We start from the raw sequence: 11,941 nt of genomic DNA, 5'->3' as shown, positions 1-11,941 counted from the left end.
GTTTCATTATGCAGGAATATCACAGTACACTGAAGAAATATACATGTTGACTGCAGTACAACTCTGCGATGTCCAGAAGCTCTCTGGATTAAAGCTTTATGCATGTATAAAGGCCATAATCTACTTTATGCAAGTATAAAGGTGTCATAAGGACATATTCTGCAATATGGATGTTAACTATACACGAATATTTACATTTGACTGGTTTGGCAGACACTCTTAGCCAGAGCAACTGTTAAGATTCTAAGCCAAGGGCTCTTACTGGTATAGCACAGAGCACTTCCCCAGACAAGAGCTGAACCCCACTCCCCCACAGGGGCAGCAGCACCTACTACGCTACAGCAGCCATTGTGAATGGAAAGCTGAATGTCCCAAATCATACAAATATCTTTATGTTTTAGGCTTTATGTTTGTTTCGTGCAGTTTTTGAAGACAGTTGGCAGAAACCTGATAGTGAAATGAGAAGGCAAAGAAACTTGTCTTTAAGAATGGAACATACAATGTAGAAGTGGGGGGGGGGTATTAACATTTTACAGGTGAATAAGGACAATTAGGCTGTGATGTGCTTCGTTTACTGATGCAAGCAAAAGGGAGTAATGGGTTGAGACACAGGTAAAAAAAAAATGACAGCACAGTGGGGATGGTAGATATTTAGTGCAAAGCACCTTTCATGTGCATGTGTGTGTGTGTGTGTAAATCTGTAGATGGATGTGTTTTCTCATTTGCATTAGCTCTCTCCATCTTCTCGTCTACCATGTAAAATGGGAGTCATTTGTTTATGCAGGTTCTGACTGATTGCCTCACTTATTCCGAATGGCTGGCCTGAAAAATGCACGCTGCTCTTCACACCACTCCTGACAGATAGTCGGAGCCATGTCTGAAAAGGGAGAGGGTGAAAGGGATGCTCGATCAAACAACAGGCACACTGTATTTAGCAGAATTTCCTTTGCATATTGAATGTATGGAATGATTTACTGGAATTTACTAGCTAGACCATGTGCTGAGCCATATAGAGATCATTAATTTTGCTGTTAGAGATCAAAGAATTCATTGTTTTGCGCAAGATAAATTTTAAAACAATCTCTGAGCAAACATGCTTAGTAATACATTTCAAATTAAAGAAAGGATTGAAAAAGCCTGTGAATGCTATTGTCAAATACACTAAAACATCCTGGTCATCACGTCCTTCTTAAAGCAACATTCTTATTGCATTCAGACGGCAGTACCAGAGAATAAAGGTAAACTAAGAACACAACTCTGGATTTAATGCATGCAATCCTTTACACAGTAATAATTGCAACTAAATGACATCTTCTGTGAAGAAGCAACTGCAAAACACATGAAAGTACACTATTGTTGGTATTTTAAAAAGGCAAAACATGGTAAATAAATCCAAGCAGTTAAGTCACCTTTTATGTATTATCTTACAACAATTGATGGCATTAAAGTAATAGCATTGTACAGAAACATCAAGAGACTGTCCATGTCATTTTCATTTTTTCACATGTTCCTGATGTCCAAAATATGCATGGGGTGCTGTGTCTTTGTGCTGGGGAGCCTTGGTAGTACTGGGGTTCAGTAGTCCCTGCTGGGTAGTACTGGAGTTCAGTAGTCCAAGCTGCCCGGAAATCTTTGCTCACATCTCTCCCCATTGTGAGTCTTTCCATTTCCAGCATTATTTCCCTGGTGACCGCTAGATGCCGCATCTTGACTGTCAACAGAAAAAGAATGTGTTTTCAAACAAACTCCTTAACGACAAAACCCAAAAAGGTCCAGTAGACTCTGGTAACGTCATCTCACATTAGACTTCATTTTGGTCTGAGCTGCTCTGGGAAGGTCAAGTGTGGGAGTTTCATTTGTATGAGAAAGTCTTGTTGGGATGGGACTTTCCTGATCACGACCATGCTAAAATAAGGGTTCTACAGGACCTCAAAGGCTACATGGTTCTGGATGCAACTGTCCATGTGCAATACAGCTATCAGTTCTCGAATTGTTGCTTAAGAGTAACTCAAGATCCTTTGCAGTGAGAACAGTCAGTGTTGCGTGAAATCACTACAGTAAAATAGGGTGAAATGAAATGAGAGATAACTTTAAAAGTTTACAAGTTATTCAATAGAGTTTGGGAGAAATGATGGGTGTTTGAATTCCTCAAACTATAACCAATTCATTGAAAACTTGGTCTACACTCCAAAAGTGTATGATTAAAAAGTCACTTAGTCACTGCATCCCTGAATGAGTCTCAAAGTTCTGATGGAATGATGACATGACAAATTTTTTGTTTTTAAGATGAAGTAACTGAAAGAACAGCGCCAGGGAAAATTATTCCGTCATGGTCCTTAAAAGAACCACTAAGAATTTGTTATGAATGAAAACAAAAAAGATTTCCAAGAGAAGGCAACATGGAATAAAACAACGGTGATTCTTTTTTTCTTCCTAAAATCATGTAGACAAAAGTACATACCTGTTAAAGTGACTTGTTCATTTATTTTCCTCAGCCAGGCTGCTGAGTTTATAGTAGTCCAGAAACGTCCGGGCGACGTTCCTACCCAGCTTCATATCTGGAGAGAGCAGGTTAAGGAACCAGACCTCGGCTGAAGTGTTTCTTTTACAGCCATTCATTTCATATCTTCGCACAAGCACTGCAAAAATACTTAGCATTGCAGCTCAACATCTACCACATAAGAATATTTTGCAGATTTCAAATCCCAACTCTGACACATACACATACGGGTATACAAAAATGGTTCCATAACCCACTTTATGGAGGGAGGGGAGGCACCAGATTATCCAGAGTACCTTGTGCGGTTGTCCAGACGCCTGGGTTAGAGTACAACTGTGAACTGTCTAGGACTGACTGAGGAGCGTGTAGAGAAACAGTGATCTATAGTGATGCATATGGGGCAGAGTGAGCCTTGTTCAACAGTCTGAGGGAAGGATAGAGGTGCAGTCAGCCTCCGATAGAGTGCTCATGCTCAGACACTGGCTTTATTCCTACATGTGGAAGAGAAATCTGTTTTGCACTGACATTTAAAAGTGAAATCTCCTCAGAGCCACTTCGGCAGGCTGCCTTTGTTCGTTCAAAGGCTCATAAATGGCTAGGCAATATTGCTCTGCCTCCCAGGCTGTGCCACTGTTACTGCGCTGAATACCTCGTGGCCCTTAAATCACTGCGCTGACGTGCTGCCATCAATTGAAATATAGATAGATAAATACATATAGCCGCAATATAGATAAATAAATAAATAAAAGCCCAGTTTTTAGTGCATATCTGGCCAGAACAATACCCCACAGAACAATGCCTACAGTAAATAACCAGGACAGTTCAGCCAGGGCTGCCACTAGTGAACGTAAATCAACCGTGTTTCTGTCAAGTCAGCCACAAGGGGAAAAAAGAAAATAAAAAAAGAACCCTCTCTACAGCTCACCGATGTAGCAGTTTCTTACAGCTAGGACTTTATTTAAATTCATACAACTATCCTGCTAGCGCTCCTGTGTTCCACCTCTAGCACGATCACATTACAGAACACATCTATTATCCGGTGCACTCCGTCATAACGCTGCAGAAGGCTTTTAGGAACCCGCTACACTACTGACACGGGCAAGCGGAGAGACGTTAGGACACGAAACCACGGAAAAACCTCTCTGAGCTAAAGTGCCAAGGCTAATGATATGACAGCACTGGTACAGATATCTCCAATGCAGAGATGAAGAGGCTGGAATAATGTTTGTAGGGCCACATAGTTCAGGAACGGTGGAAAAAACAAAGAAACCTCCCTCCAAGGGTTAAATAATGTTAACAGTAAACGTGCTCTCCTCTTTCTGTACTAGGAAATAAATATGTTTCCATTTATTTAGGGAACAGTATACATGATTGATGGCATCTGAGGACACATGGTTTGTTGGCTCAGGTTGGAACCAGAGTTGTTGGGTCAAAGTGGAGGTGAACTAATAGGTGAACTAAGAGGCTGGGTTGCCCAGTGCAGCTGGACACTGGCCAGGCACTAGAAACATGTGACAGCATGCCACTATCTTCTGCTCAAAATATATTCTTAGAGTGTAGTCTAGAAAATTAATAGCCAAGTTATACAAACAGTAAAAACCATGTCCAGCAAATTACTAAATATAATGTGTTACTTTAAGCTACATGATTAAGTAGTAAATGTGCCATTAACCCATTAAAAGCTGCGGTGCTGTTGCTGTGATGTGATAAGGAAGCAACGGCACAGTCTGCTTGTGTATTGTGTGTAGCGTTACAGTCTTCTGAGGATGGCCTGACATGATAAATCGAGACAGAGATGTAATGTTTCACCACTGGATGTCAGTTAGTTATTGATGTCCAGATATGACATGTCAGACTGTCAGAGTTCTGTGATTGAAACAAGACCTCTGGAAGAAAAACAAGGTAAAAAGTGATTCAGTCATTTTTTATTTTTTATTTTCCAATTTCTTCCAACAGTCAGAAATTACCTGGGCCACATAAATCCAAAGTCTATGACTTAAATCCTATTACCCAAAACTATTAACTCAAAAACAATCCATTCCTGGCATGAATGGTATCTCTATGGATGCTTCTTGTATTTGAGCACACACATGTACACACACACACACACACACACACACACACACACACACACACACACACACACACACACACACACACACACACACACAGACACAGACACAGACACCCCCCCCCCACACACACACACAACTGACAGTACAGATTAAATGACATTTCTATCTACATTCCTCTCTGATTTACTATGACACCACTGCGTTATTCATGATTGCCTCAATTTCCAAATATAATATGACAATTTTTCAGCTAAATAAAAAGGCAAGAGACAAGGTTGCTCATCCTATTGGGCACAACATGACCTTGATTAGCAGAGAGGGCATGGCATCTGTCTTTGATCTACACCATTTTGGCTCAGAGAGCAGCAGTTTCCTTATCTCCTCCGTGCTCTCTGTATCCCAGCCAGCTACTGCAGAGTGTGGAGTCATCCTGGGCTCCATCCTTCACCCAGCGGGCTGATGGGAACTCTCTCCATGACTCCTGTGCCTGTCTTCACACCCCATCTGGCCAGGGCTGCCACCTCTGTAGCCTTCCAAAAACAACAAGCTATTTTTGGATGCTATGAGGTGAACAGGCCAAGGCTCACTTTGAAACCGTGTGGGCGAGCTATGACATCACATGTATTTAAATCACGGTCTTGGAACATATCTGATGAATTCGTATACACAGGTTTAGAGAAAGACTTGTCTGATTTGTTTGGTTGGAGAATCTCTTTTGAACAGGCTACGTCTTTTAGTGTTATGAGCTCTGGCAAGAGCATTAAACCCCTGTTCCAAAGCTCGCCAAATCTCCTCATCCCTGACATTTTTGCTGTGACCTCAGAAAAAAAGTTTTGTGTCTCCCCATGATCAACAGAAACTCCACCAGTGTGTGTGTGTGTGTGTGTGTGTGTGTGTGTGCAGTGACATAAATAGACTGGGAGCCTGCCGCGTGCAGATGGCCTCTCAGCTTGTGATGTTATATCGCACACATCCATACCAGGAAGCGGGTGATGGACGGCCCGACGAAGAGCAGAGGACTTCATCAGCATCGCAGCTGCGAGCAGGGACGTTCCTGAGCCCTGATTGGCCATTGGCAACACGCCAACAGCAACCGGCGCTGCCGGGATGGGCCAGTGGTTACGGGGGGGGGAGGGAGTGGGCACCAGTGCCAATGCGCAAACACACACTTGTGCCCCACAGAGGATTGGAAGTTTCCAGAACACTCGCTGCCCCTGCAGGGCGCAAGACATGGCACGGCGTGATGGTCAGGCAGGAAAGCCAAACATCTCGAAATAGGAGCGGACGCAGAGGTCACCATGGAGGCGTCATCAGGTACCCACGAGACTCACCGTTAACAAATAGGCTGGAGAAGGACAAAGATCTCTGGGACAGAACAGGAAGATCTGCGCGATGACAGGAGGCAGCGCGTGCATGACTAATGGATAAAGACCTGAATTGTGAGGACGGCCTTCCCTTCAAAGCAGATATCAGAAGAGGGTCTTTTATTCATACAGTTATCATGTCAACTAAGTTTCTCTGTGCGTCCATGCCTGTTGAACATCTATCAATACAAATTAACTAACCTAGCCATTATATATTTTGGAAATAGGAATGTCACATTAAGATGCGTTCTGTCTCCGTGGGAAAAAAAAAACAAAAAAAAACCCCACCCACTATACTGGTGGATGGAAACCTATAGCAAAGGATTTCCAGTTGCTGGCACAGTTTGAGGTGGACTGTGTTGCGGTGGTGGAGGATGGGTGTGTGTGGAGTAAAGGCAGTGGCATCTGTGGCGCGCGTGTTGTTTTTAATACCATTACACGCGCCTGCCAGATCGATGCGTTGCCTTTGTTGCAACTCAAGGACGAGCCTCCACAGGGCTGATGGCACACGGGGGACACGGATGTGCACGCACAGGCAAAATGATTTGTTTACCAGGCTGCTTATCCCCAACACGGACAGACAGACAACGATGCCCCGGTGACAGGGAACAAGGCGCTATGGTCCTGGAGCCAGCCACCGGGCTAACGAGCAGACAAATTAGGGCCATCAACGCCATCGATACAGCGGAGTGACAGGCCTGTCACAAAGGGGCGTCAAGAAGGGCCAATTAACAATGCTAATTAAAACAGCAAACAGGAGAGAACAGGGGAGCAGGCGTCCTGCCCCTGCTGCTCCAGGCTCCCAGCCCACCGCGCCTCTCGCTGGCGGGACCGACGACAGACGCACCCCGCTCTCCAGCGCCGCCGTTGCGCCATTTGATCGGCGGCACCACACTTGGTTTATGGCACGTTTCACCGGGTAGACCATCTGCATGCGAGTTCCTTGTCGCCATCATAGACGTCTGAACGGGCACCGCCACGCGGGCACGGGCGCCGCTTCAGCCCTGGGAGAGGGACCGGCTGCAGCGGTCGTACCGAAGACGGCAGCAGGGGGCAGTAGAGGGCGTGCTAAGCGGCCGAGCCGAGCCGAGGTCGGCGTTCTGAGAGAGCTGCAGCGATTGGCCACAGGCCACAGCGCACGCCACCTACACAATCATGTCCATTTCATGGCACAGGGCTCTGAAAGAGCAGAACATGGGCGTGTCTGATGACCCCTCAGCACGATCCGCTCCAGGGCCAGAGAGAGAGAGAGAGAGAGAGAGAGAGAGAGAGAGAGAGAGCGAGCGAGAGTGAGAGAAACCCATCAGTTCTTTTATGGACCATAAAGGCCATTAAAAGTTTCCACAAGTTAACTGCAGTTGGACTCCGAACCAAGCAGCTCTGACACACCACCACCCAGAAACAAAGCACTGCACTGAAAACGCGTGCTGCGCACAACTGTGTCGACAGCGGTGGATAAGTAATGTTTAAGCATGACGATTTACAAATCAGACGATCGGCCCTTCGTCACCACATCCTGCTAAAATGCCGCCGGGCCTGGGTCGACGGGCTTCACGCGCTGCGTTCGGGCGACCCCTCCGCCAAGCTCCGGTGCTCTTTACCGACTGCCTGTCAGAAGGCCCCTTTAGACTGCAGAGAGCTGTCACTGCACGGGGTGTCCAGGCCTGTCTCCTTCCCAAGCCATGATTGACACCCGATGCCACTGGGAACCACCGAGCTGTCTTCTAGCGCTCTGTGGCCCTGCACCCTATCAATCTTGAACCACGCCACGCCACGGCCCGAGCCCCTCCCCCACCCCCACCCCCCGGACCGCACGACCACCCCCTCCCGGGTGGCGCAGATCCTGGGCGGGCCAACGACAGAGCCGGTTGCTCCACGTGACTGAGCAGGGCTTTTGGAGCCGAAGCTCGTGGATAACCGAGCTCCCAGTAGCCGTCTGCAGCGTAAAGGACAGCGGAAAACGGTGCAGGCTGCCTCTCGCTCGGCTCTGACGCGGGAACTTGTTAACTTGTCAGAGCTTAAAGGGCAACAGAGCCCATTCTGGACAGCTGACTCTGAACAGACTTTTCTAGAAAACGGTAATGTTATGCGTGCTTGGCTCAAACCTTAGTCCGTAAACCCAATCCTACCTCAAACTGTATCCTGAGGGTAAACGAAATCCCAGCCTTTTCGTTCCAAACCAAAACTCATCCTCACACATTTAAATATCCAGGTAATATATTATAAAATCTTAAAATAACTGTATGATATTAAACTAGATTGTGTGAAATTAAAATTACATTCAATAATATATTAAAAATACAGCAAACCCCCCCTTAAATACTATGAAATACTGCTCAAAACAAACAACCAAATTGGTAGTCCTGTCTGAGAACGGTCTGGGCGTGGTCCAGATATTCTAATAAGCGCACTTCTCTTGATTGACAGCCCACTGTCACCGACCTGCAGCCTGCCAGGCTACTTAAGCAGAGCTGAATATTATGGTGCAAAGAAGGAGAAGTTGAGTAATTCAGCCATACATCTATGAACCTGGCGATGTGGATATTAATGCAAATAATTCTGACACAGTTCAGACGGCAGATAAGGCTCGCTCACAGGTGCTGCTGCAGCTGCAGGTGTCGGAGGGTGCTGATGGAGTCCAGGAGCTAGTTGATAGGCAACTAGGCCATGGACAATGAAAAACTGCACAAACCTCACTGCAAAATAACTACCTTCAGGTTTTTACTGTAGTTAATGCCAGCAGAGTCTGATCTGATGCCTGGATTAATGTGCTTAGAATTAACTCATCATTCTGTAAGATGCAATCTCGGTGTCACCAATATGCCCTGACGTGTGCGAGACCACGATCTATAAAATCAAATTTAGATCTGCGTAGAATCTATTACTCCAAGACAATCGTTACAGTATATTGATCCATGTCAACAAACATTGTAATCAATGCTTCACTTTGACAGTATAGCAGTCCGTACTCCCTTAGAAGAACTATCCCTCTACATTTGGCTAAGGCTTTTGCTGCTAGCTAGCAAGGTTGCTCAAACTCAAGGACATTTTTACCCACCATAAGGGCAACACATCTTACATTGGAAGGGGAGAAAGTTTGTTGAAAGCTCCCAACATGTAACCCCCAAACACGCTCCCAACATGTAACCCCCGAACACGCTCCCAACATGTAACCCCCGAACACGCTCCCAACATGTAACCCCCGAACACGCTCCCAACATGTCACACCTCAAAAAGTAGCAACACATGACCTTAAAAATGGAAACTCTGGGAACAGGAGAGTTGTTTTGGAGGGAATTTAAGGGAAGGTGTTATAGAGTTGCCGAGGAAACATTTCTCAATCAAAGTGCCCAGCTGAGTTTTGAACAAGCTCCCAGATTCTCCCAGCTCTCATCTGTCTCTGCAGCACTAATGATGGTCTCGCATCACAGTTTGTCGACCGGCTTTTTCAAAACAAGTTTCAGGACAGCCCGGCTTGGAGAACACGACGCGTACAAGTTTCCAAGGCATTACCTGTGACCAATTAAGCTGTTGTTTGGCTGGAGGCATGCGAGACACCGAACGGTGGCCCATTCCGGACACCAAGAGATTTTGTAACGACCGTAGGGAAGAACGTCCTATTAAACCGATCTTTATAATTACGGTCGCATACATCCCAAAGCTTGTGTTAATCAGGCCTCGTTTCTCCGAAAGGTCACTCCAGCTGCCCAGCCCAGTTCTCCACTGTCAGCCTGGGCCTGGGAGGACCCATAAGCATGTGTAGGGGCTCTCCGTGAAGCGGCAATTCCAGCACAGGCATTAGTCAGCCCACGATGCCCGAGGGGCCGGTCGACAGGCATAAAAATCGGAAGCGGATGAGGCCAACACGCATCGTAAGTTTCCTCCATTTTGGGAGAAATTACAGGTGAGAATAAATGATTAAAGATACTGAAATATATCCCCCTTGCACGGGCTCCAGCCTGTATTCAGCCTGTTTCCGCTCCATAATGAGACAGGACGGTGTAACTGGGAGACTGGGAGAAAAATCGGGGGGGAATTCGGGCAATTGAACCAGTTCCTTCAGAGATCTGGCAGAGTCTCTTTAGAGCGAACTGTAATAAAATACCCTATTAAAGGACAAGGTGAGGTTTCCATTTGCCCGGCTACATGGTAGTCATCAAGTGACGGGACGTGTGTTTGTATGCGTGTGTGCGGTTACGTAGCGAGGTTAGCAGGGGTGAATTCATTCCGCTGTTGCAGGTAATTACATTGGTGTCACTGCCTCCCCCTCCCCCCCCAACCCCAAACCCCCCCCCCCCCCCAACCCAAAGTGGAGTCACGCTCGTAAAAGGTCTTTGTTGATGATTTGCACGCTCCATAGACCTGCCCGCCGGCCCATAAAAACGACATGTCAGATTCCACTGACCCCACTGACCCCAATCTTTGCACTACATGGCATTCCAACTGCCCTCTGTCTACCTGGGCCTGAGCTGTAGTCCGTCCGCTCCGCGTGCGAGCGCTCTACACACGGCCCCTCCTGCCCCGACGCCGTCTGGGTTTCCTGAGTCACTGGCTTGGCTTCGGTCCGGCCTCTGGCGGGGGGGTAACCCTGTGGTCGCATGCCAGACCGCACCACCCTACACTGCAATCCCATCTTTTTTAATACCTGCAAACAGAGCCTCTCGGAACCTCTTCTCCCCAAATTTCGCCTTGTCTCCTGTCCACCTATGTCACAGACGTTACCGCACGGTCCTCGCGCGTACTGGCGACCGATCTGGCTGCCCGGGCTACAAAGTCACAACGGGTTTCAAGGAGAAGGGCATCATGGGTAAGTTATGACTCCACCCAGCCAGCTTGCCTACTATTCTTCTGCGACATCCTCTCTCACTAAGGGAGAAAAACCTACAGTGCTGTGGAGCAATTCTACATAGATGGGTCCCTTATTACTGAACGGTGGCCAAGCAGGCCTTGATGCGGACAGTTCAGTGGAGCAGTGGACAGGTGATGGCGTGGCGATCAGTCAGGGGGCTTTACTGCCCCTTCGGATCCCGACGGCAGATAAATAAAGGAGGAAGCGCAAGAGCAGCGCAGAAAAATGAGAGACGGCCAGCAGCTGGGCGGATGACAGCAAAGACAGAGGAGCAGAGGAAGGGAGGCAGAGAGAGGAAAAAGAAAAGGCTAGCACATGCGTGTGTGCGGCACCGCCTTCTCCTGCCACTAGGGGGCACTTAAGCTACACACACGTTTCACAGGTTTGCACTAAAAACGCCTTTCGAGTCTATGAGCTCCAGCAGCTCCCACCGTTTCAGTTCGGCCACGCTATAGAGCCGCACAGAACTCCTTAACAGTTCCCATATCCCCAAAGGTTCCGTTCGCCTCTGCTGGAAATGATCTTAATGATCTTATCTTTTTATTATCTTATCTTCTAAATGGATTCCATTTCGATGGGCATCGAAAGTTCACGAACAAAGGAATGTTTAAACACTGCGGCCATTGTCTTCGAACTGTCTTCATGGTACACACTGACCATGCCATCTTTCCAATTAGCTCTTGCTCTTCAGAGCTGCAAGGGCATGCAACTTCTTCTCTCTCTCTCTCTCTCACACACACACACACACACACACACACACACACACACACATACACACACGCACACACCTATCACCAGGTGTCCCTATTATGGTATCCAATGGATGGGACCTCAGTATTTTCCAGCAGACCGCGTAAGACTCATACCCACACAAATCCAGCGAGGCCCTGCTGGCCTGATAATGGCCCCCTGCAATAATTAAGGCCTCGGTGAGCGGGAGGCGCCAACACCAGCCCGGGTGCCGCTGGTGCCGTGTGGCCGCTGTTCACAGTTCAATAGAGTGACATTATCAGCCTGGCCTTCATTAGCACACAGGCACTGGAGGGACCATTTCAGCCCACCCGTCAGTCCTGTGAAAGCAGATCTTTTCATCCGTTCATGTACATCAAGAGCGAAAACTCGATGTGGGCGAAGTGTTCGACGGCTCCGCCCC

At 47.3% G+C, this 11,941-nt stretch overlaps 1 protein-coding gene across 6 annotated transcripts in view; it reads right to left on the bottom strand.

Annotated features, from left to right (window-relative positions):
• Positions 1 to 408: 408 nt before the first annotated feature.
• Positions 409 to 11,941, bottom strand: part of agbl4 (AGBL carboxypeptidase 4) — a 250,132-nt gene continuing 238,599 nt past the window's right edge. For 4 of the 6 annotated variants that reach the window (XM_081707269.1, XM_081707272.1, XM_081707271.1 and 1 more), the window contains one exon: positions 10,259 to 11,941. This exon is cut by the window's right edge and continues 569 nt beyond it. Coding sequence is in view for 2 of the 6 variants with exons in the window: in XM_081707270.1 (XP_081563396.1) it covers positions 2,479 to 2,558 (80 nt within the window). In the remaining 4 variants the exon portion in view is untranslated. Of the gene's footprint in view, positions 1,712 to 2,461; positions 2,559 to 10,258 lie in introns of those variants that run through there. The other 2 variants (XM_081707270.1, XM_027001299.3) reach the window with 2 other exon arrangements.

Source organism: Electrophorus electricus, chromosome 25 (genome assembly GCF_041902795.1).
Source record: "Electrophorus electricus isolate QZ-2024a chromosome 25, ASM4190279v1, whole genome shotgun sequence".
Taxonomy (NCBI): Eukaryota; Metazoa; Chordata; class Actinopteri; order Gymnotiformes; family Gymnotidae; genus Electrophorus; species Electrophorus electricus.
Note: the sequence above shows the minus strand (reverse complement) of the source record. Positions and strands in the feature narration are given on the sequence as shown.